This window comes from Ochotona curzoniae, unplaced genomic scaffold (genome assembly GCF_017591425.1).
Source record: "Ochotona curzoniae isolate NIBS_2020 unplaced genomic scaffold, NIBS_Ocur_1.0 scaffold_1852, whole genome shotgun sequence".
NCBI lineage: Eukaryota > Metazoa > Chordata > Mammalia > Lagomorpha > Ochotonidae > Ochotona > Ochotona curzoniae.
The window spans coordinates 29,900,096-29,925,745 of NW_024467087.1; the positions used below are offsets into that span (position 1 = coordinate 29,900,096).

The window sequence follows — 25,650 nt, forward strand, 5'->3', positions numbered from 1 at the left end:
GGAAAAGCCACTGTTCCTGCTAAGACAGGAGGTGGACTGAGTGGGCTGGCTCATGGACCCACTGGTATGTGCAAAATCTGGCATTGGGAGAGGTTCTGATGGAGGAGCCTGGGCAACTCCTCTGGCAGGACACAGACCGTGCAGGTAAGCACAAGAAACATGATAGGAAACAGCCCACAACAGGCCATGGAAAGTTACCCACTGGCATACATCTGGCATGGGTCGGGGGAAGACCAGGCTGAATCTGTTCACATCATCCACTGGCAAATCCAGGTGCCAGAACAGTGTGGGTCGAGCCAGGTTCGGTCGCAGCAAAAACTAGAGCACAATACAGAATGCCAAGGGGAGGTTGCCTGTGCCAGATGTGACCACAGCGCCCAACCAGCAAGCCTGAGAACCAGGCAGGGAGGGAGCGGAGCTGGCAGGGGGGATAAGGGGTGGTTCCTTTGCTGGACAGCTACTCTCACTGGAGAGCATGAGCTGGGATGGGGGCAGACCAGACTAAGCAGGGCTACAACACCTATACACCTCATGTGGACTAGATCAGGGAAAAGCCAGGCTGGGCTGATTATTCCTACTGGTGCAAACAAAATTAGAGTGGGTGAGGGCTGTTTGGGCTTAGCCACAGCATCAGCTGGCAGAAGCTGGCACTGGGGGCTAGTTCTGTCAAGTCAAACCACAGAACTACCTGGAGAGTGCATAATCTAGGAGTGGGAGAGGCCTGGGAGGGAAATAGTGGGCTCATCCCTCTTGGGTTACCACTTCCACGGGAGGACATGAAAACCAGGACAGTGGCTGGGGTGAAATGGGGTATGGGACAGACTGGATTACTGCTACACATACTGGCTAACCAGGGTAGGAGGCAGGCCTGGTGGGGGTTATTGTGGGTCGCTCCAACTAGGCTGCAGCTCCCACTGGTTTATGCGAGGGCCGAGAATGTGCTGGGCAGCACCAGGCTGGACTGCAACACCCATTGGTTCCAGTGGAAGGCAGGGCTGAAAACAGAATCAACCCAGCGATCGCAACCACCATCTGATTAGGGCCATGGACAGAGCCAGGCTCTGTACCTGCTAGTACATGCAAGAATCTGGTCTGAGAACACCTCAGACAAAGTTTCTTTGGAGATTTCCCCAATCGAAATGCTACACTCAGAACCCTAACCAAGAAAAGAGAGAAGACAAACAGATCAATCAACCATCTCAGCTATATGTTGGCAGTGAAATACAGGGCAAAGAGACTCTATGACAGACTATGTCAATCAGTGGTTTCTTCAAAGACCTCATAGTGCTTGCAGTGGCAATACTGGCAGTGATTCATAACTGGTGAACTATCAAAACCACTTGAGCAAGAACCTCAGAGCATACCCTACATCCGGGACCTGGGGAGGGTAGGAAATTGGGTGGGCCTTCTCCCTTAATAGCCCCCTTTAAAAATGAAGGAAACAATATGGAAATAATAGTCTTACCCACTTTCCTGTAGCCCTTGAACCTTTTTACCCCAATTAACTATGTAAAGATTATCAAAACTATAATTTTTAAATGTCCAGAATAATAGTAGAAACAAACAAAAATCAACAAAGCAAAAACTGGCTAAGTACAACAGGAAGGCTTAGCTGGCACTGCCTGTGGACACAGCTAATTCCTTGGCTGCAGCTGTTGGTTCCCACTTTCTTATTCTGGATCGAGTAAGGCCACACAACCGTAGGGATTCCAGGGCATTCTGTTTTTCCAGTAAAGTTCAGGATGTTGGGAAAAGCCCCAATCTGAAAGGTGCTCAAGTGTAAAAGAGGCTAATTTTCCGACAGCTCTCTTCAGTGTGAAATGCTAGTGCTCTGAATGAAAGCCATATGCATTCCCAAAGAGCCACATTGTGACAGTGAGATTGAGGCTCAGAGATAGTACAGTGTCAAGGCATGATAATGCTATATGTGACGACTAACTTTAATGGCCACCTAGTATATGATAGGTTCCATGCTAGATTTACATGGATTATCGTTAAATTGTTCTAATCACTCAAGCTGACAGTTATTATTCACAGCATTCTTTCACAAATAACAGATCTTCAAGAAGTTCACAGAAAATACATATGATGAAAAAGTAGGCATCAACATCAAAAGTTTTAAACACCAAAATAAACATTCCTTAGTTCATTTTTCATGAACTTTTTGAAATACCTTCCTATGGCTCAGACCACCAAAGTCTCCTGCACTATTCAAAATCCCTTCAAAATATATCAGTGTAATGTTCCAGATTCTGAATTAACAGAGCACTGTTTAAATATACAGTGTTCATACAAAGAGTAGAATGTCATGTAGGCATATAAAAAGCAGGTTGAGGTGGGTATTGTGGCACAGCATGTTAAGCTGCAGCTTTGGATAGCCACATCCCATACCAGCGGGCCAGTACAATACTTCTGGCACATACTTCTGATCCTGTTTTCTGCTAATGTGCCTGGGAGACAGCAAATGATGGTCTAAGTACTTGGGTTCCTGCACTCAGATGGGAGACCTGGAAGAAGTCCCTGCCTTCTGGCTTCTCCAGAGTTAGGTTTATGTGGACTCAATCACGGTTATGGCAGTCATTTGGAGAGTGAACAAGTGAATGGAAGATCTCTTTGTCTCCATCCCTATCACGCTATCTTTTAAATAAAGAAATAAATATTGATTTAAAGAAATATTGGGAACTTCATAAAATAATCACACCAAAGTACATTAACTTTCTATATATTTAAAAGTAACACATATAGAACAATATTTTGTTAAAACAAAATAATGCAGTGTTTTCATTTTGGTGTAGCATGTAATGCCAGCACTCCATATGCTGCTCTACTTTCAATTCAGCTCCCTGCTAATGGTCTGAGAAAAAGCAGTGGAAAATAATCCAAGTATTTAGGCCCCTGTCACCCATGTAGGAGAAACAAATGAAGCTCTTGCCTTCAGGCTTCCGGCTGGTAAAGCCCTGACCATTGTGGGCATCTAGGGAGGAAACTAGCAGATGGAAGACCTCTGTGTTTCCCCCTCTCTCTGTAAATATTTCAAATAAGTAAATCTTCTTTCTTTGCTACACCAAAGAATGCAACGTACACGTGGCAGGAATCCATCAGTTAGATGGCTCCTAGGGAAGCAGACACCTGCACAGCACTGGGCAGTATAAGGCAAATCAGTCTTCCAGAACTGTTGCTTGCTTAGTTGGAGCTTACCAGATTTCTGGTCTGTTTCTATTTTGGATCTGCAATATTCATTTGTAGAACCTTCTCTCCTCTGCCAAGAATTGATTCTTAATAAGGCTGCTCAGGTCATGGGCAGTCTCCCAAAAACCTACTTCAGTAATGAACCCAAGGTTTAGCCAAAACACAGCCATCTCCAAAAGGTGAAGGTGCCAAAAAAACTGCTCCTTTTGAAGAATATATGACTCCAAGCCCAGTCTCAGTTCAGAGCAGCTGAGCTGATGAGTACTGGAAAGAGGAACACTGAGAAAGTAAGACCATTCCAAGACAAAAGGCAAAGCATGTTCAACTGGAGTCCATCTCCTGAACTCGGGGTAGTCCTTGAGACCTGAGTCTCCCTAGGGAAAGTCACACTGTTGAAAAAAAAAAAAAAAAAACCTGAGAATACAATGAATGGGATCTAGGACAAGAGAAATTCATGGGGTTAACGAACTGTCCCAGTATTATGTGGCCTGAAGGTTACCAGGGTATTAATCTTGCAATGCCAAGATCACATGTCAGGCTGCCCCCATTCACCTTGGGCATCCCCATGCTTCCCTCGCCTACCTTAGCTCCTATTCAGCCTGTAGTCCTCACTCCAGCCAGCAGCGCATCTCCTGCTCTCTGTAGCATAGATGAAATTTCATCCCTTCTCCCTCAAAAGCCTCTCTTGATTGAGTCAGCAGATACTGTTGCCCAAATGACTCCACTTGCTTCACAGTCACTCCTCTCCAGGTGCACATGAAGATGGCACTAGGAGGGACAGTGTACACTTCCTGAGGCAAGGGAGGTGTGCCAGATCCCTTCATGCACTGTGCCAATCCAACATCAGGTGAGGGAGATCTCTGCTATTCAAACTGTAATGTTCAGTCCCTCACTCATGAATTTTCCTGCTCTTGCCACACATTTTCATCCAATGCTGCAGATTAAGTAGTGGCTACTCCCAAGGCAGCTCAATTGGTCATAATCTAAAGCTGGGGCAATCTTAACTGTGCTTCCCTTTCCTGTCACCTCTTCCTTCAAAGGATCCCAGCTAGAAGAGGAGATCCTCAAAGGCCAGCCTAAGGTTCTAAGAATCTCCCATCCCTTCTAAAACCGTCATCTAAAACAGGATACCAAAACACAAGCTAGACAAACGTAAGAGGTTGACTGCATTTTGGAGTCCTCTGCAGTGGTGGATTCCATGGAACTTGGGAGGAGGGAACAAGTATTTTCTGCCATGTGGGGAACAACAGTCTTCTTCAGTTTAGACAGCAAAACCACCCAAAAGCCAGGGAACTCTGACCCAGCCCACGCTGCCCAAGGCTGCTCCCAGACACAGGCTTCACTAACATTGCTTCCCAGCCTCTGGCCTCATCTCTTTATTGCCAAGAGGAGAGAGACTTCGGCCTTCTGCAACCTCAGAAGGGGGAAGGAGAAGAGATCTTGAGGTGCTAGCTTTTCTCCAAGAACAAACTGAAACATGCCAGCCCTGCTTTCTATGTGCCAATGGGAGAGCACAGCTAGAATTGAGGCTCTATTCAGGACTTGATCAGGCTGAAGGCTGCCAAAGGAACAGTCATTAAATTAAGAAACATCTTGGGCACACCCCTGCAGGGAAAAGTGGCTGTGGGGTCATGAGTCAATATTGTTTCCAGATGCAGAAGGCTCAGGTCTCTGGCTGACAATAAGACTCTTAGCCTAGAGGCTGTAGAAGTAGTTGGCTCGTGCTGGCTACTGCCCTTATATCTGTGGAATCTCTAGTGGTGACTAACATGAAAGCTAAGTTCCCCAACCTTGGGCAGAGATCAGATTATGTACAGGAAATATCACTAGTCACCACTGGTAGCTTTTTAGCTGCATGTGACATAAACACTTCAGGTAGCTGAACAGGGTTTCCAAGCATCTAGAGAAGGAAATGACCCAATGCTCTGATGATGATGTCCAAACGTGTGAATAAAAACTCTGTAATTCATTCCCTAAAGAGTAAGGATGAAATCACTAGGATGACTTGCTGCATTCTGGAACCCTCCCCCCCACACACACACACACAACACACACTGTACACTAAGGTATTTCTTTTGGAAATTCAAGAAGTTTCTCCCAGGGCCAGCAGTGGGGCATAGCAAGTTAAGCCATCAGTTGTAATCACCCCCTCATATGTCACTCTTCTTTACAAATTAAAAAAAAAAAAAGAAAGAAAAAAGAAAAACCTAATTCTTCTAAACTCAGGTTCAATAAATAAATTTCTACTGGATCATAACCGCACCAATTCAATGGTATAATTCTATGCTGCTCTCATAGTACAATAATAGGAAGATAGACAAAACACAGCAAGTCTGCAGAAACTGAAATATTTACTATCTGGGCCTTACATAAAAAGGTTTCTGATCTCTGAAATAATTGAAATTATGCATTGGGATTCTAGCTTAAAATAGGACTTGGCTAGCAGGCAACTTTCCACTGAAATACAGAAAAAGAAAACTTCCCCCCAGGTCATTGAAACTTCAGACTGATGATCATCCTATGACCAGAATCTAGAAGAAATCTATATTAACAATTTGATTAATGTTGAAATTAGCAAAAACAAATAAGTGACCAATTCATACAGCAGACCCCAGAAGGCAAAAATAAGATAGGAAGATTGAGTTTTTCTACCATAGACATCCTTAAGTCTTATACGTTGAGAGCCAACCTAGTGATCAGCTAATCAAACAACAGCCTTTCCTCCCTATAGAGCTACTGCCTCTGGGGAAATCAGAAATCCCCAAGACATGTCTACATCCACTTGGAACTCCAATTCTCCAAAATCAAACAGGCAGAGATGGGGCAGGCACTGTGCTGCCACAGATTATGCCACTGCTCAGGATGCCTGCATCCCACATGGGAGTGTGAGTTTGATTCCTAGCAACGCTGTTTCTGATTTAGCTCCCTGCTAATGAATTCTGGTTCTAACCAACACCAAAAAGGACAGGACAAAAATCAAAGGCAACCTGCACAGCTCATCTTTAATGAGTCACAGATCCTCCTTTGAATATGCATGCACACAAGAAACCAGCATGGTTCTAATGAAAACTTCTGGCAGCACAAAGGAAATGCACATCATTCTGAAAATGTGGAAGAAGCATAAATGGCTGAATTAGAAGTATGGATCAAAAGAAATAATTTACAAAACTGTATGCTTCCTCAACAGAATACAAGAAAACATAGACTCTATGAAACAGGTATAGAAATTCATTAGAATAAAACAGATGGAACAGGAAAGACAGCAAGGAAGAAAGAACTCAGCAAGAAGGAGAATAGAAGTTAATATACCCACATAACAAATGGCTAAGAACAAAATCAATCAAATGCATACCTTGGGAAGTCAGAGTCTCCTCACCATAAGAAGTAAAAAGTTAATCTTCAAAATATAATAAAAATTTACATTAGAAAACATATTATTTTCTAAGACTTTGCTTATTTTTTATTTCAAAAGAAGATTTACAGAAAGGAGAGAGAACAAGAGAGAAATACAGATATCTTCCATCCACTGAGTCTAGAGTTTCTTACTTGTCCCCCATGTAGGTGCAGGGATCCAAGCACTTGGGTCCAGGCACATGAACAGGGAGTTGGATTAGAAATGGAACAGCCTAGACTTGAATAAGCACCCATGTGGGATACCATAACTGCAGGCAGAAGCTTAATCTTTTAATCCAGGCCCAAAATCTATTATTGTAACATACTAAGTGAGAATGGCAAATAAGAAAACACAAATGAACCTTTCTCGGTAAGTTCCCAGAAAGCCACAGCTAAATTCAAGAACCATTCTTGACTGCTTTAAGGACTTCAGAATTCAAGAATACCCTTCCCTAGCTGTAGGCAACTACCTTGGTTGCCTTGTCCCTAGGGAAATATTACACCGCTGGAAGAAAAGCAGCCAATAGCTAGTGGGCATTCTGGGCCTGCTTAATACCAAATTTGTGTTAACTATACCAGTGTACCAGCATAGTTGCTTCTTTTTTTAAGATAAATGGGGAAGGCAAGAAATTCTGAGCTGGAACACACCACCCTGGGCCTCCAGGTTGGGGTATGGGGACTGCAGATTGTCTAGGAAAGAGGGTCCAGGGACATGCTGGAGTGAGAGCAGCTGGGGGCATGTTTGACAGTGAAGGAATGACTTCTGGGTTCTTCTATGGATCAAGCCACTATATTCACAGGTAGGCAAGAGAGCTGAGACCAGGTGGCTTTAAGGGGTAGAAACCAGAAGGCATGTTTAGATCAAGCCACAGTAATTGGCCATGTGGGAGAACTGGGCTGGGCTAAGTAGCATAACCAACTTCCTGCCAATGCATGCAAAAGCTGGTTGGGCTAGGCAATAGTAAACACCCATGAACATCAGAGCAGGGGGTAGACCACATCAAGCTGGGCGACAACACGCACCAGAACACAAGGAACCAGATCTGAGAACAGATTCTGTAGAGGAATCATGCATTTGCCTCTGTGGGACTACAGCACATACCAATTTGCACGAGGGCTTTGGGTGGTGATGGGCTGAACCAGACTAGTCCATGGAACTCATCTGTCAGGAATGCACCTGACACTTGAGGAAGCCTGGGCAGGTGGGGTGGGGCTTGGGTGAGGCAACAACATCTGCTAGCATATGCAAAGCCCAGGACTGAGGGCATACCATTTCAAGCAGGGCCTTGGCACCCAATAACACACAAGAGATCTGGCAATGGGACCAGGTCCAGCAGGAGAAATTGGGGGATTCCCCTAGTAGGCTGCAGCACCTACTGGGGAGCACTAGTGCTACAGCTGGTGACAGACTAGGCAAGGCAAGGCAACAGCACTCCTCAGTAATTGTGAGAGATCTGAGGCCAAGCAGGCAGGGCCAGGTTGCAGCACCTGCTGGCATGCACAAGAGCCAGGACATGGTGTGAGCCACACATGGACGAATTAGGCTGCAATATCCACCAGTGAGAACTAAGACTGTGGGCAGGCTATGCCAGGCTAAGCACCTGCCAGTACACACCAGATCCTGGGCTGGAAACCAGCCAGATAAGGGAAACTTGGTGACTTCCCTACTAGCATGCAGCTCTCACTAGTGATTGCAAGAGCCAGGGCTACGGGTGCACCAGGGAAAGGCTGCAGCACCACTCGGCATGTGTGTGGGCTGGGTGTGGGGGCAGGCCAGTCTGGGTCAGGCTCCAGTACTTGCTGGTGATCATGAGAGCCAGAATGGGTGCAGTAAAGTCCAGCTTAGGCCACAGCATCCACCAGGTCACATGAGAGCTGAGTCTGGTGGTGGATTAGGCTGTGCTAGGTTGTAGTACCCACTGATGAGAACCAGAATGGATACAGCCCAGTCATGCCAGTCTGTAGTATCTGCTGATGAGTGCCAAGACTTGGATACTGGCCATGTCAGGCAGGACCTCAGCATTTGCCAGCACTTGCAAGATCTGGGACTGGGATCAGTCCTGGTAGAAGAACTTGAGGAAATCCCCTGATAGGCTGTAACTGCCACTGGTGAAAACAAGAGGCAGGGTTGGGGCCAGGCCAGGCCAGGCCAGGTTAGGGGTACCTTGTGACATTATTGGTGGTCACCCCAAGTAGACTCTGGCACCCACTGGTGTAAGTCAAGGCCAGGCCTGTGGCAGGTTAGGATTGGCTAGGCTAGGCCACAGAACCTGTCAGGTCTCATGAAAGACAGATCTGGAGGCAGAACTGACCAGGCTGCTGCATCCACTGGTACATGCATTGGCTAGTGCAGACAATAAAACAAACTAGACTCTGCACTAGCTGTTGCACACACAATTCAAGTCTGAGGCTAAGGTGAGGTTTCTTGAAGGATTCCCCAACTAGACCGACACATTCAAATCCAGTCACAATGAAAACCACAGCATGTGTGGACCAATCTTGGAGTGCATGTATCACAACCAAGCCTTCTCAGTTGCTGATCCTTTGCAGTGTACAGATGTATACCCAGGGACATGGCAGCCAATTCACCTAGGCCAGCAGGTGATGTGGAGTGACTCATCAAAGGATGGAAGGCAGAACATATTGGACAGTTCTCTGTCAAGCTTTATAGCATGCTCCTGGGTCTGTGAAGGCACTAAGGTAGACTCTGAGAAAAAATAGACCTTGGAAATCTTTTCTCAATCCAGGAGCAACAAAGCTGAAGATGTCTTAGAACTATCTAAACCACTGAAGTATACCTTGGAACATTCTTCCCTACATTGGGCTCTCTGAGGCATCATCATATGACTGTCTGCCATCCTCAGGTGCTGATGTAGTTTGGCAGAAAGGAGTGGCCCCCTCTCCTCTCCACCCAGCAGATCAAGAGAAAAAAGACAAAAAAAGAACTGTAGCATTTGTCCAACTTTCCTCCATATTTATCAAATCCATGAAATATTAAAAATAAAATTTTTAAATACTCATTCCTTAACATTATAAAATATACCTAACTTAATGCAATAGCTACCAACAGAGCTAACTGAGTCAAAACATGAGGAACAGTTACATTAAACTCAGAAGCATGACAAGGATTCCTGTAGTAGCACCACTACTATTTAACATTGTTCCAGAAGTTCCAGCTAACATAATCAGGTTTGAAACAAACAAAAAAGGTTTAGTTCTTTTAAAAAGAAATAAATTAGCCCTTAACACAATCAATTTGATAGGATTTTATTTCCAGAATAATCCAAGGGAAGCAATTGAAAAGCTACTAGGAACAAGAGTTAAGCTTAGTGGGCAAATATAAAATCAACATATAAAACTGAAATCTTTCCTATGTACTCATTTGAAAATACAACAAATAAATTTTATTATAAACTAAAAACTGCCCAGGCATAATCTTGACAAAACACACACACATGCACAAACACATTTCAGCATAAAACTGAGGAATACAAAAGAAAACATGAGTAGATAAGACATGTATTATGTCTTTTTGTGAATGAAAAGACTCAATGTTGTAATGATGCCCACACAAGTTTTGGTGTAATAAAATCCCAACAGTATTTTGGAGAGAGTATAGCAACAGTATTTCAACTTCAGTTGAAAGAAAAATTTATGACTGAGACTAGCCAAGAAAAAAGTATGGGCAAAGAAGTAGCCAGAAACATGGCAAAGAGAAATCTCATCTACCAGCTGTTGAAAATATTAGAGCATGAAAACAAGCAGAAAACTCAATAGTTACATCAATGTAAATGACAACAAGCCTCCTAAACAATCCCCAGCACATATAAAAATTTACTTACGGGGGCTGGCATTATGACATAGTGGGTAAAGCCTGGGCCCACAATATCAACATCCCATATGTGGGTTCAAGTCCCAGTTGTTCCACTTCAGATCCAGTTCCCTGCTAACTGACTTTGAAAAGCAGCAGAAGACAGTCCAAGTGCTTGGTCCCCTGTACCCACATGGGAGACCCAGAAGAAACTTCATGCTCCTGGCTTTGTTCTGGCGCAGCCCTGGTCATTGTAGCCAATTGGGAAATGAGTTAATGGATGGAAGACCTGTGGCTCTCTCTCTGTACATTTGTCTCTCAAATAAAAATAAGTCATACACATACACACATAGACATGTTTTTAAAACCTGAGGAAAAGGAAACAGAAGTCACAAGTGGAATTCAGGTTCATGGTCATGTGGGGGGACATGGTCCTGGCTATACAGCAATAAAGGTCTCTTACCTCTCCTTTAGGAATTTCAGAATATTAAGAACCAGCAAGGGTTGGTGGTGTGGAATAGAGGGTAAAGTCACAGGCTGAGATACCAACATCCCATAGGGATGCCAGCTAGAGTTTCAGCTGTTCCACTTCTAATCCAGCTCTCTCTGGGAAATGCAGTACAAGGTGGTCCAAATATGTTGGTCCCCCGCCCCCGCCGCACTCATGTGAGAGACCCAGATGAACCTCTTGGATCCTGGCTTCAGCCTGGCACAACCCTGACCATTGCTGCCATCTGAGCAGCCAAATTCTCTCTCTCTCTCCACCCCTTTCCCTTCTTGTCTGAATTTTGTTTTATTAGTTACTGAGGATACTAGCAGCACTTTCCACACAGGTTTGCTGGAATAATTAAATGAAATAATCCATGTAATAAAATGTGTGCCACCATGACTGAGTTCACAGTAAACCTTATCATGAGCATTACAAGAAAATGGAAAAATAGGAATCCTGACTGCCACTACATAACCTTTGCCAAGTTATTTAATATATTTTGTTCCCATTTGTTTTATTTCCAGTGTATTTATTTCTAGTCCCCATTTGTTTTATATATCCCTACCTCACAGCATTATTTTAAGGATATGATGAGATGACTTAAGACAAAGTATTGTGGCTAGTGCAATGGTTCAACTGGCTAATCCTCTGCCTACAAGTGCCAGGATCACATATGGGCACCTGTTCATGTCCCAGATTCTACACTTCTAATCCAGCTGCCAGCTTGAGGCCTAGGAAAGCAGCAGAAGACGCCTCAAGTCCTTGACACTGCTTGGCTTGGCTCAACTGAGCCTTGGCTGCTGCAGCCATTTGGGGAGTGAATCAGCAGATGGAATATCTTTCTGTAAATTTGCCTTTCCAATAAAAATAAATAAATCTTTTTGAAAAAGCAAGATAAATTATTTTGGAAAGAGTAAAGAGCTATACTAATGTAAGATGGAGTTATTATTGTGAGAATTCTCTAGTTTCTAAAATGCTGTCTTTCAACTTCACAATGAAGAGTAACTCCACATAATGGAATGAAATGCACCCCATTAAAAATGTTATGTATCAGAAACCTGAATGAGTCTTCAAGAAATGTTAACTGATTTTTCACTAAGTCAATCCCAAGATGTTACATTGCATGACCTCATTTTTATAATATTTGTGATATAACAAAATGATCAAATGAAGAACAGACTAGTGGGTGCCATGGGTGAGGGATGGGGGACAGGTGGGAAAGCAGTAAGTAAGGCTACCAAAATGGGACCAGTGTTGATGAGCCATCCGACTAAAATCACACTGGATCATGGTCAACATCCCAACCGGGCTACTATGCTGTTGTTTTGTAAGAGGTTACCCTTGGAAGAAACTACACAAAGGGCATGTGGGATTTCCTGTGTTTTTTTCCTTACCACTATATCTATATTGTTGGATATATATATAATTATCTCAAAATATCAAGTTTATTTTTAAATTGATGTTGAAGAGAATATATAATAAAAGAGCAATTTAGGAACCATTATGTTTAACAAAGCAGAACGCAAAATTATGATTGAAGAAGACAAAAGGTAAAAGGATAAATACTTCTCTTGCAAGATTAGAAAAAAGGAGGGAATCAATGAAGATAAAAGCTAAATGTTAAACAGAAAACACAAACAACTAAAATAATATAAAAAGGATAAATAAATCCAAAATCTAGTTATATGAAGATGTCAAAAAAATAAAGTGATTAGAAACCTAGTAAGCACAAAAGAGGACATGAAAGACATTAAGGCCAAGGGGAACAAAAAGACCTAAGTACAGATGAGAATATAATTTTAAAATTATAAAATAAAAGGAAACTACAAATTCAACTAAAATGTATGCTAACAAATCTGAAAGCTAAAAAAAAAAAAAAAAAAAAATAGGTAATTGGCCAGCAAAATACGAATGATAGAAACAGTTCCAAAAAGAGTTGAATAGGTTGATTATCACAGAAGACACTGGAAAAAGGTAATTAAGGGTCTATCCACTGGAAAAGACATCATGACCAGATGGGCTGCACAGCTGAGTTGTATCTGACTTTTAAAGAACACATAATTTCTAAGGGTAATTAAAATATTCCATGCCAGAAAAACAGAAGGCGCATCCTGCAGCACATTTTACACAGTCTTGAATCCTTAAACCTGATGAAAACAGTATTTTAAAAAATGATCCGGGCCTCCCTTACAAATACTGAAACAACACTGTAAACAAAATACTGACAAACAGAATCTAGCAATGGACCAATTACTGAAAGAACAGGAAGCTCATTTCAGTAACGTTATGAGTATTTTCAAAACTGGAAAATCTATCAACATAATTCACAGCAGCAAAAATGTAAGTGGAAGAAACCCACTTGATCCATGGATAATGAAGAAGACATTTGATGAAATGCAGTAACAATGCCCCCTTTAATGATCTCTATGTAAATCTAGATTGAAGTAAAACGGATTATTTAACAATCACCAACAGCAAGTGTGGAGAAACACAGAAAACACTGTCATTTAAATCAGGTTTAGGCAGAGAAGCCACCCAGCACCATTTTCCCTAACCCTGTCTTTGAGTTGCTGACAAGTGCAGCATGACAATGAAATAACTGAGGTGACCACCAGAAAGAGACAAAACCAAATACAATTTCACAGAACTAAAAAGAGAACTTGGTATGATGGATATGAGCTAAATATGAGAAAAAATATTTTTTATATTTCTAGCAAGCATCATTTAGGAATGGAAAGGGAAAAAAATCTGGTCATAACAGGAATGAAAATGTCAATTCCTGAGAAATAAATGCATCAATGAAAGCATAGGCTAGATGAGAAGACAAGAATGAGCTTAACGGAAAGATAAAACAAGATCTAGGGAAAAAAAACTCACAATTTCTTAGGTAAAAGGAATTATATAATTACAAAAATTAAAATGTAAACAAGTGTAATTCTAATAGATATTTCACACAAATAGAGTTTATGTGAAAAATAACTAAAATGCTCTTAAGATGTGCATTTAGGAGAACAGTTAAGACATTTTTCAAACACTAATGAAATCAAGATTTTGATACAGAAAGAGATGCTAAGAATAGAGAATCCATAAATAGATACTAATATATAAAACATTTGATAGCTGACAAAGATGCTAGTTTCACTGACAGGGGAAAAATTAGGGATTATTTCATAAGCTATTTTAGTACAACTGGTTGGCCATCTCTAAGAAAGCAATCTCAACCAAGACTGCAAATCCAGATACTACAAGGAAAAAGCTAAATTTGCATATTTTGAAAGATTTAATAATTATACATATAATTTGTAAACTCAATACCTAGTGCCAGCGCTCTCTACAATACCAGCACTTCATATTAAAGTGATGGTTGACACACAGCAGTCCCCTTTCTAGCGCAGCTCCCTACTAAAGTGCCTGGGCAGACAGCAGAGGATGGACAATCTGAGTGTTTGGGTCTGCATATTCAGGTGTGACACCCAGAAGATTCCTGGCTTTGGCCTGGCCCGGACCTGGCTGTTGCCACCATTTGAGAAGTTAACCAGAAGATGGAAAATTTCTTTACTCTCATTCTCTCTTTGTCACTGTGCCTTTCAAATCAATAAACAAAGCTTTAAAAAAAAAATCAATGCAGGTGCCGGCATTGTGGTCGAGCAGGTAAAACTGATACCTGTGACACTGGCATCCTAGTTCATGTCTCAGCTGTCCCAATTTCAATGTAGCTCAGTGCTAATGGCCTGAGAACAGCAGAGCAAAGAATGGCCGAGGTTTTTGAACTTCTGCCACCCAAGCAGCCTGGCTCAATCCTGGCTGTTACAGCCATCTGGGACATGAACCAGCAGAGAAAAAAATCACTCTTTCCCTTCCTCTCTCTCTCATTCTCTCTCTTTCTCTGCCTCTCTCAATCTTTCTTTCTCTCTCTCTCTCTCTCTATATATATATATATAATTTTTAAAATCCTTAAAATAGTCAATGACTACAGATTAGACAAAGATACTTGCAGCAAAGATGACACCAAAGGAACAATATCTAAAATACATAGATATTATAAATAAAAAATATATAAAACCATAGGAAAATTGGAGGATTATAAATAAACAATTGAAAATAATAAATTTAATTGGAAATAAAATGAAATAATACTGAAATCCACTAATAGCATGCAGCTACATTCATTAGGTTGTTGACTTTAAAAATTATATTATCCATTGCTCGTAGGGGTATAAAGGAAAGAAGGATTCATAATATATGCAAAGGTGAAATATAACAGCCTATTTCCATAAATCCATTCAACATCTGGTAGCATATATTTTTATAGGTAAATATCTGTCTATATATCTATACATTTACATCTTTATGCATATGTAAATAATTTAAAGCAGCAATGCATAAAGACATATGCACAATGACATTTATTTCAGTAGTGACTGTATTGAAAGAAATCTGTAAGGAACGTAAATGTTCATTAATTATAGGAAAGAATGGAAAAATTATTTCACATGCATGAAATATGCTGCAGAATAAAAACTATACCAATAGTTATTTATATTATAAACTTCCAAATGATACTTTGGGTGAAAATAGCAAGCTCTAACACTGCATATACAGGGTTCTAGCCAAAACAGTGAACATTCCAAAATCATGTGTGCATGTTTAAGGTTGAACCTATTCAAATAGGGGGAAAAATGGCAGTTTGAAAGCTTCACAACCTTGTTGGGTCACATTCAGGGATGATATAGTGTCACGACTGGGAGCCAAAACAAAGAACAAAGAATCACTATATATTTTTTTAGAAAGACAAAAAATAAATCCAGTCATCATGTTTATGTATTCATACATGTGTATAAACATAGAAATGAAACTTACAAAAGATACAGGAAACAACATTAATATGTAATATGGTATCTCTTTACTAAAAAAGAAAGACAATAGGCAAAATTCTCTCTTGGGCTAAGAGTAAGGGTGATGTTTGCATTCTGCTTTAATGTATCTCTGTTTTCTATAATGCAAATTGTTAGTTTTGTAATAATGAAATAGAATCAATAAATGTTACTTTAAAAACATTACACTGAATAATTGAGCTCATTTTGGAAAACCAAGGGAGGTAAATAGGGTTAAATACCCCTTTCCCTTAGGAGCCGTCCAAGTAAAAAACATGAAATCAGGATCTATTGCCTCTCACCCAGCACAGTTACCTAAGGCAACAGACTAAGTGGCTATTTCACCGAGCTATTTGAAACAGCAAATGGAACAGCCAACCCCCTTTCTAATACTTTAATGAATTAAGTAAATCAGAAAGCCATTTACACCACTCTCAATTATCCAAAGATCCGCTGAGCTCTTTACTTCCTGCTCCCTTCCTCTGGCTTGTGGCCATTTCACTGCTCAGAAACAGTTCTAAAATGGGGGCCAGGGAAAGGGGAAAGAGATGAAATTAATTCAGTCGATTCACCCTCTCATTAGTAACTCCAATAAAAGGTTTGATAAGTGAGATGGTCACAATTCATGGTTCAAATGAGGGTTCTGGGACACAGGATAATTTCATTTAAGTCAACTTGCCTTCAGAGAAATACAATTTGCTTGCAGTATTCTTTCATGGATTTGATGCTTGCTATTTTTAAAAAGTCAGAACTTGTTATAAGGTGATATTTTTCTCTCCTCACTTTAATTTGCACCTGAAGGAAAAACTCACAGAAAAGCAAGCACATGCCCTTCGGTGTGGAAAACTAAATCCTCCGTGGAGAATCACAATGTGAAGACTGTAGAGCGAAGGGATGCTTTCTCTCACCCGCACGCTCTTAAGACAAACTTCAGGAAGGCATCAACTGTGCAAAGTAGCATGCCCCAGCCACACAATCACCATCACAAAGATGATTGGACAAAAAGGATATCTCCCTGTTTCACTGGATATTTAGGAGACCAGTCCCTCAGGGAAGCCCAAAAACAAAGCAGCACAAGCCCAACACGGCCATAGCACTGTTTATCATCTTGTTATCAAATGAGCAAAAACAGTCCAAATAAATAGCAGTGAAATAAAGGAGAAAAAATCAAAATGGCAAAAAAAAAAAGTTCTCTTACTTGAAGACAACGATAGCTCCGGGAGATGGAGGACAGGCCAAGAGAAAGATCTGCAATTGAAGAAGAAATAAGAGTGGTTAGCAAGAGATACGCAAGACATAGACAATGTTACTTTAATAATAATAACAATAACCAAAAAATAATAACAACAATAAAATAACCAGCCCTATAACACAATGTAATATAAAAAAGTAGAGGCAAGCAAGTGTGGCTTTTCCAAACTACATGTTCATTTTTTGCACATGCATGCATGCATGTGTGTATGTGTATTTGTGTATGAGAGAGAGACAGAAACAGAGATGAAGAATGATCAGACTCAATTTTCCAATGCTTCAGCTTCAATAATATACAAGTAACCAGTGTTTGAAGCTTTAAACCCAGGGCAGGTAAAAACAGATTCTGAGCATAGAACATGCACACACACACATGCCATTCTGGTTTGCCTACCATGGGGTAAGGTGGATTAATCAAAACCCAGCATTGCCAAATTAAGCAAATAAAACTACAGGATTCCAGTTAAATTCAAATTCCAGATAAACAATGAATAATATTTTAGCATGTTCTAGACATCACATGAAACACATTTGTACTAAAACATTATTCATTTTCTGAAATTCAAATTTATCTGGCAATCCTATGAAACTGCCACTCTGATTCTTTTGTTGGTAAGCATGCCTAGGTGATTTTTACACTTCCATTCTCCTCCCAAGTCAAATGAAACAAAATGATCTCTGTACTTCTAAGAGACAAATCAGTACTTGGCTACTTGGTATAACCTAGGTCTGAGTTACAGCCTTGAAAAGCTATAGCAGTGGCAGTGTGAGCTTTACGCATGTAATGGTTCTCAACACGACAGATGCCCCCCTGCCCCGCCCCGCAAATCATCATCATAATCATCATCACCATTATCCCTGGCAAATTTTGTCCGGTATATAAATCCCTGGGTTCCCTCGTTGGGAATTCTGATTTCACAAGTCTGGAACATCAGGAATCTGCATGTTTAACAAATGTTAGAGGTGATTCCTGGTAGCTTGTAGGTTGAATACGTAACTAGGGACTACACTACTACAGGGGTCACAGAATTCAGTAGAACTAAGACTTGACAGGAGGACGAAACTCACATGTAGAGTTTCTTCATCTACAGTGATTTAATGACATGTGTCCTGATCTTGTCAAGCTCTCTAAACAATATAGAGGACTTCACTGTGGATCTTATTGCCTTTGTCATGCATATGTTCTTTACCATTTGGCTCATTAGTCCTCTCAGAGTCTCTAAGTGTACTATATGGAAAATCACCAAGAACAGAGCTTGTTTTAATCTTTGCCAAGAGGAGGAGAAAGAAGGATGGAAAAGAGAAAGGGCCTCTTAGAACAAGGCCAGAAGCCATCACCTGCACAATACTTCATCAAAGAACCTCTCCAAGGAAACTCCATCGAGAAGTGCCTTTTCCCTGTGGATCAATTTGATTAAAAGTACAGAACCAATGGAAAATGACAAGTCTACAGTCCTTAATTGGCAACTCTCAAATCTAGAAAGCTCTAAAAACTTAATTTTCTTTTCAAAGCTAAAGTAGTAGCAGCTGAAATAAATGTATTTATACTCTATTCCACATAAGCGGATATTTATATTTTTCCTAAAAATAATAATTCATTTGATTATTGGGGTGCTGCTTCTCTAGACCCCACTGGAAGTATATGGAAATTACCTATCATACAAAAAATAATTTCTTAAATAATTCTGACCTGAATGGTTTTTGATAAGGATTGTAGACTTGGAATTTCAATTATGCAAATATTAACTTAGCCCCACTCCCCACCCCACCACTAAGGAGCAGTCCAAGGAAGAAATAAAGCAAGCTAGCATTCTTTACCCTTGATCCATTTGGGAAGTTACTCACCTTAGGCACAGGACCAAGTTGGAGGCTGCACACAGTTACCCAGCAGCAGGCCCTCCTAGGCTACACTCAGAAGCTATAATATATTGAGAGGACACAGGGGACCCAACCACCTCAGAAAATTCCTTATAACCCTAGGGTCAACAAAGAACCACACCAGTAGCCTTTCTGAGCCTCTGGAATACCCAAGTCTCTTTCAACATGCTAAAGAGAGAAGTAAAAATCCAATACTAAACCTTACAGCTAACTCTTAATTTCTATATCCACACATAAGATAAGTAGATTCTTAAAAACCGATTTCCCCCTAAACCTTCATGTAGCTGCTTCCTACCTTCCTTATATCAAAAGCACGAAACTCACCAAAAGTAACAAGCAAGTTAACTGTATTATCATCCTCATCAGTCAGATCCAACTTCTCTCCAGGCAGCTAATCCAGCGTCGAGTCTAACTGAGTTTATCCATAGTTACTTTTATATGGTCAAGTCATTCAGATCAGCACATTGGCCTTATTCCCATTACCAACATAGAGAATTTTTTTTCAAGAAATATTCAAACTAGATACATTGTAGAACAGATTTGAAGACCCCAAATTCGTCATGTTCCCTTTCCAGTAAAAACAGCCTTTTTTATCTACTGTAGAGATGTATGACATTGAACCTCTCCACTCTGTCATGCTAGAGTCACATCTGTCGTCACCATTAGCCAGTAGAGCCTTCTGAAAAAGAAACTTTAATTCTGAGCTTGATTAACAGACCCAAAGGCCTTAGCATAAGTATCCCTGATTTTTTGCCTTGGCTGGCTTCTAAACACCTCCAAAGTTTGGTACTATTTGTCTCATACTAACAGACAAAAAGCTAACCTTTACTTTTGGTTAAAATAGCGTGAGAATAGGCGATACTCAGAAGTGACAATAAGAAAGGCAGGAAGATTAACATGATATGTTGGGGCTCACACAGCATAGCAGTGTCACAAGTTAATCCATCGCCTACACCAGCATCCCATCTAGCTCCTTGCTAATGGCCCAGGAAAGAAGCAGAAGATGGTCCAGGTGTTCCAGTCCCCGCACCCAAGTTGGAGACCTGGATGAGACTGCTAGCTTTTGGCTCATGGCTCCCAGCTTTAGCTTCCAAATAAATCAATTAATCATTAAAATCCAAAGTTGGCACATTAAAGTTAGATGATATCTCAATACATCCCAAACCAAATTTGAAACTTGGCATTTGTACAGAAATCTTTGTATCCTGGCTCCTGAAGTTAAGCCTGTGAGCCAGCAGTGACTGGGAGGTAACCCCGTTCTATAGATGAAGAAACCAAAGGCAAACGGTTCCAGAAAGCTTTTCTGATGAGATCCCAGATCTCATAATTCCTAGTTAAATATACTTTCCATCCAAAGCCAGCCATGGATCAGGCCGTTGGGGGGCTCCTCATCCCTATATTCTAACCCTTCTCAAGATTAACATAGTACACAGAGTCACTTCAATGGTCCCACATCCAAGCCACCAAATGACTCATAAGAACTACTCTCTACAATACAACATGTATCAAAACACAAGAGCTACAGAACTGCAAATCAGATTTACATAGTCAAATTTCAGAGTCCAACATTCCCAAATGACAGACTTGTTTTGGCTACAACCTGTCTTAGTCTGTCTCTAGTGTGCATTTGCAATCCATAAACCCTTACAGAGCTCATGTCTTTGGGTGGATATTTTGGTGTAGCAAGAGAAGCCACTACTTAGGATGTACACATCCCTTGTTGGAATAAGTTCAAGTCTCAGTTACTCCACTTTCAACCCACTGAAGTGTTTAGGCTCCCACTACTCCTGTGGGAGGCACAGATGCATTCAGTTCCAGGTCCCTGGCTTCAGCCTGGTCCCAAATCTCCCTCCCCTCTCTTCCTTGCAAATAAACACATAAATCTTCAAGAAAAAAAAAAAACACTGAGTCTTTTTTTGGTATGTTTATTGTCTAGTCATATTTTTCCTTATATGATATGACCATCTGTACACTTCATCTATCTTTCAACTTGTGTGTTCGTTTTATTGAGTTGTAAGACTTATTTATAGATTAGTAACATTTAATAAGACTGATATTTATCACAAATATTTTTACAAAGCTGTCACTGCTGTAGGTTTTTGATGTAATAATTGTTTTATCTTTATGTAACTATATATAGATTAACCATATCTTTTATGTGTTCCAGCTTGAATATCAAACTCAGTACATCTGTTACAGCCCTGGATTTACAGTCACTCATCATATTCCTAATATTTTTGTAATTCTAATTTTTTTAACATTTATATTTATATTCCTGACACTAAGAAGCAATGCCATTGCTTATTCTAAGGAAGCTTCCACAATTATCTTTCCCCCTTTCTTCTGTAGCTCTTACATATTCTTCAGAGACAAAATTAGGCATTATTTCCCCAAGACACCTTGCCTGTACTCCAAAGTTAAATGCCCAGCCTCAGTCTCCTAAACCTTTTGTAGCTTACATCTTTCTGGGAATTTATTATTTTGTGACGATTAGAAGCTTACAGAGAGTCTTCCTTCAAGAGTTTAAGTAAAACGGAAATAAGAATTTCTACTAAGTAGTAAGGTATAACATGCAAGGATTGAAAGATCAGACTGTAACTTGCTTGAGTGATGCCTAAAGAAGGAGTGATGCTGACCAAGCAGACATGGAATGAATAAAGTCACAAAGTCACATTTGATAATGTCCAACCCGGCAGTGTTCAGCCCGACGCTCATCAATACCATGTTCCCAGGATGCAGACAATCATTCTTACTCACAGGACTGTAGCAGAGTCAATACCACTGCAGCTTGTTAGAGGTGCAGTCCTTAGGGGCCAGCACTATGGTACAGTTTGTTGTGGCACAGTGGCTAAAGCCCCCACCTGTAGTGCAAGCATGCCATATGAGTACCGAGTTGAATCCTTGCTACTCCACTTCTGACCCGACTCCCTGCTTAAAAAAGAAAAAAGCACCTGGGAAGGCAGTAAAAGATGATCCAGAAACTTGTGCCCCTGGACCCATATGGAAGACCCAGAAGAAACTCCTGGCTCCTGGCTCTTGACTTTGGCTCTGGCCTGGCCTGGCCTGGCCCAGCTCCAGCTGTTATAACCATTTGTGGAGTCAACCAGCAGATAGAAGATCTCTCTCTCTCTCTCTCTCTCTCTCTCTCTCTCTCTCTCTCTCTCTCTCTCTCCTTCCCTATAATTTTGAATGAGCCATTTAAAAAAAAATACAAGTTTTAGAGTCAACACAGCCTTGGATCCACATGCTAGCTATGCTATTTACCATCAGTGGGCCGTTTGAATAAGAGATTAAAGGAACTGTAATCTGTACAATAGGCACACACATAAAAATAGTACTTATGATTCAAGGTCCTGGAGAGGATCAAATGTAATAAGGCAAGCAAAGCATTTGGCACAATGTGTAACACATTAACTCGCATTCAACACACAACAGCTATAATTATTCTGCTTCTAACACAAAATCCATCTTTCCATATCAGCTAAATCAGCAACCCCTCATTTTAAACTATGAATTTATCTAATCTCATTTTTTCTAATTCCATGCTTGCATAATAATATTCTGATATACACATTTAATATTTTTTTGTTCATCTAAAAGGCAGAGTGATGATGATAATGGGTCCAGAGTTATGGCTTAACAGGTTAGGCCACCACCTGTGATACTGGCCTCCCAGATGGGCACAGGTTCAAACCTCAGCTTTTCTACTTCTGATACAACTCCTCCCTGATATACCTGGAAAGGCAGTAGAAGATGATGGTCCAAGTTTTTGGACCTCTGCCACCAAACCAAGATGAAGCTCCTGGCTCTGGCTTCAGCCTAGCTGAGTCCTGGCAGCTACAGCCATTCGGAAAGTGAACCAGCAGATGGAAGTTCTCTCTCTCTTTCTGTAACTCATCTTTAAAATAAATGAAAATAACCTTTAAAAAAAAAGAAAGGCAGAATTATAGAGACAAAGAGAGAGATACAGATCTTCAATCTACTGGATCAAGCCCCAAATAGCCACATAGGCTAGGGCTGAGCCAGGCTGAAGTCAAGAGCCCATAACATCACTCTGATCTCTCCTGTGGGTAGCAAGGACCCAACGGACCATTCTCTGTTGCCTCTCCAGACACATTAGCAGAGAGCTGAATGCAAAGCAGAGTAGCCAAGAATCAAACCCCACCTCCCATATGCAATGTTGGAGCTTCTTGTTGAGGCTTAATACTCTTTGCCACGAGGATAGCCCTCTTAGCCTTTTGCATTCATTAATTCATCTGGGTACATATATATTTTAAAATGAAGCTTTAACAGAAAAGGAATAGCAATAGACATTGCTGGCATTTGAGGATTGAATTAACACAAGAAATCTCACTGTCATCATCTGTTGGCCTTTCAAATAAATAATGCTATGACTTTTAAGAAATGTCTACCATTATATTTTTGAATCATATCAAACTTTATGTATTTGAAAGGCCAAATTACAGAAAGACAGAGGGAAAGATAGAGAGTCAATGTCCCGTGAGCTGCTCAACTCCCCAAAGAGCCATAATAGAAGCAGTTGGGTGAGGTCAAAGCCAGGAGCCCAGGAATCCATACATTCACAGCAGCAGCCCAAGTATGTGGGCCAACATCTACTGTTCCCAGATGCATGAGCAGGAAGCTCGACTGGAGAGGAGCAGCCAAGACTCCAACCAATGATCCCATGTGAGAAGCTGACATCTCAGACAGTGGCTTAACACACTGTGCCACAATACTCTCCTTCTCATTCTGGTCTATTTATTATTCAGCTTCCCTTGTCCAGCAGTTGTTTACAGGGCGTGAATACTTATGTTCAGTCTCCTCATCTAATGAATGGGGATTACAAAGCACTATCTCCTCATAGATTTGAGAATTAATTGCTTGCAGTACTTAAATTTCATGCATGGCACATTATACAAAATAAAAAAAAATCACCATCTATAGCATTACCCTGACTGGATGTTCTTTGTCTTCTGTCACTGCAAATTCTAAGTTGGTGGCAAGCTTTATTTCTTCCATAAAGCCTTCCCTAATAACTCAAAACAACACCTACATGTTTATTCTCTTATGGCCTGCAGAATTTATTACAAGCATGCATTCTGTTTAATGCCCTAAATGCTTTCTGTTGGGCATGCTGTTATAATAGATTGAGAGTTAGTATCTAACAATCATTCTTTTCTGACAAATTGCAATTGCTGGGCCCAGTGCAGTAGCCTAGTAAAGTCCTCGCCTTAATACGCCAGGATGCCACATGGGTGCCAGTTCATGTCCTGGATGCTCCACTTCCCATCCAGCTCTCTGTGGCCTGGGAAAGCAATAGAGGATGGTCTAAAGCCTTGGGACCCTGCACCTGCGTGTGGGAGACCTGGAAGAAGTTTTTGGTTCCTGGCTTCTGATTAGCTCAGCTCTGGTCGTTGTGGCCACTTGGGGAGTGAACCAGCAGATGAAAGATCTCTTTGTCTCTTCTTCTCTCTGTATATCTACCTTTCCATTAAGCAAAAAAACTTTTCAAAAATTACCATTCAGATTGGACTATGCTGCAGCATCAGCTGACAAATGTTGAGGCTGGGAGCAAGTCCTGTCAAGCTAGACTGCATTACCACCTTGAGTGTATACCATCTGCGGCAGGGAGTGAGTCCAGTGGGGAGGTTGTGGGCACCTCTCTAAAGGACTGTAATTCCCACTAGTAAGCACAAGAACCAGGAGTGGGGATGGGCCTGGTGGTGTGCGGTATAAGTATGGGCTGGAGGATGGAATCAGTGCATGTGTACAAGAGCTGAATGGGATGTGGGACAGACTGGACCAGTTCACTGCAGATGCTGGCAGGCACAGGAACCAGAGCTGGAAGCCAGTCCAATGAGAGTTATTGGGGCTTGCTGACCAGGCTTCAGCTCCCCCTGGTGTATATTAGGGCTGAGCGTGTGATGGGCAGGGTTGGGTTGGGCTGGGCCACAGCACCCATTGGGTTGCAGAGGAAGGAGGATAGAACAAATTGATAACTACTCCAGTAAAACTTGACAGTAAACTTCTGGGCAAATGGAGACTCTGAAGTGGATTATGTCAGTCATTGACCTTGGAACAACAATTATCAACAGCATTTCAAAACTACTGAATCCACTTGAAAAGAACCCTCCGAGTATGCTCCACAATGGGGATCCTGGCATGACATCAGCTACTGGGGAAGCTGGGCGTGGCCTCTCCCATTGCATCCTCTCCTCTCCCAGATACAGGAAGAAGAAAAAGAAAATATGTAAACAATGATCTTGCCCACTTTCCTCTGATCCTGGACCCTCTGAGCAACTGTGCAAACATCATCAAAAACAAATAAAATTATTAAAATGATAAAAAAAATGATGAGTATATTTCACAACATTTTTGGGTAAATGGAATTAAAAGATTTTAAAAAATTGAAATCCATTGCAATTTGTTCAACATACATGAATTTTTCAAAATACGAAATCCTGTCTTTTGCAACCAGTGATGCTACTGGGAATATTATGCTTACTCAAATCAGCCAGTCTCAACAACAAACATCCTGTTTTCTCTGATATTTAGGAGTTAATATGGAATGCCAAAGACAGCACAGGAATGGACATCCTGTTCTTACAGATTTGACTGCTTTTAGCCCATGTCTGAACTCCTTTGGAACTGTGATCTTTCCACTTTTTACTTGTTAAACATTGTGGTTAGTGGTTTAGCAAGTCTGTGATAACAGAGTGGAATGGAATTGTTTTTGGAAAAATTAAAGAAAAGGGTCCTGGTGC

General features: G+C 41.1%; 1 protein-coding gene across 7 annotated transcripts in view; it reads right to left on the reverse strand.

The window, feature by feature from the left end:
* TMEM164 (transmembrane protein 164) overlaps positions 1-25,650 on the reverse strand; it is a 164,634-nt gene that overhangs the window by 78,807 nt on the left and 60,177 nt on the right. For 4 of the 7 annotated variants that reach the window (XM_040999605.1, XM_040999612.1, XM_040999607.1 and 1 more), the window contains one exon: positions 16,956-17,005. The exons of 2 other annotated variants lie outside the window; for them this stretch is intronic. In XM_040999605.1, the coding sequence (XP_040855539.1) occupies positions 16,956-17,005 (50 nt within the window). Of the gene's footprint in view, positions 1-16,955; positions 17,006-18,853; positions 19,910-25,650 lie in introns of those variants that run through there. One more of the 7 variants, XM_040999611.1, reaches the window with a different exon arrangement.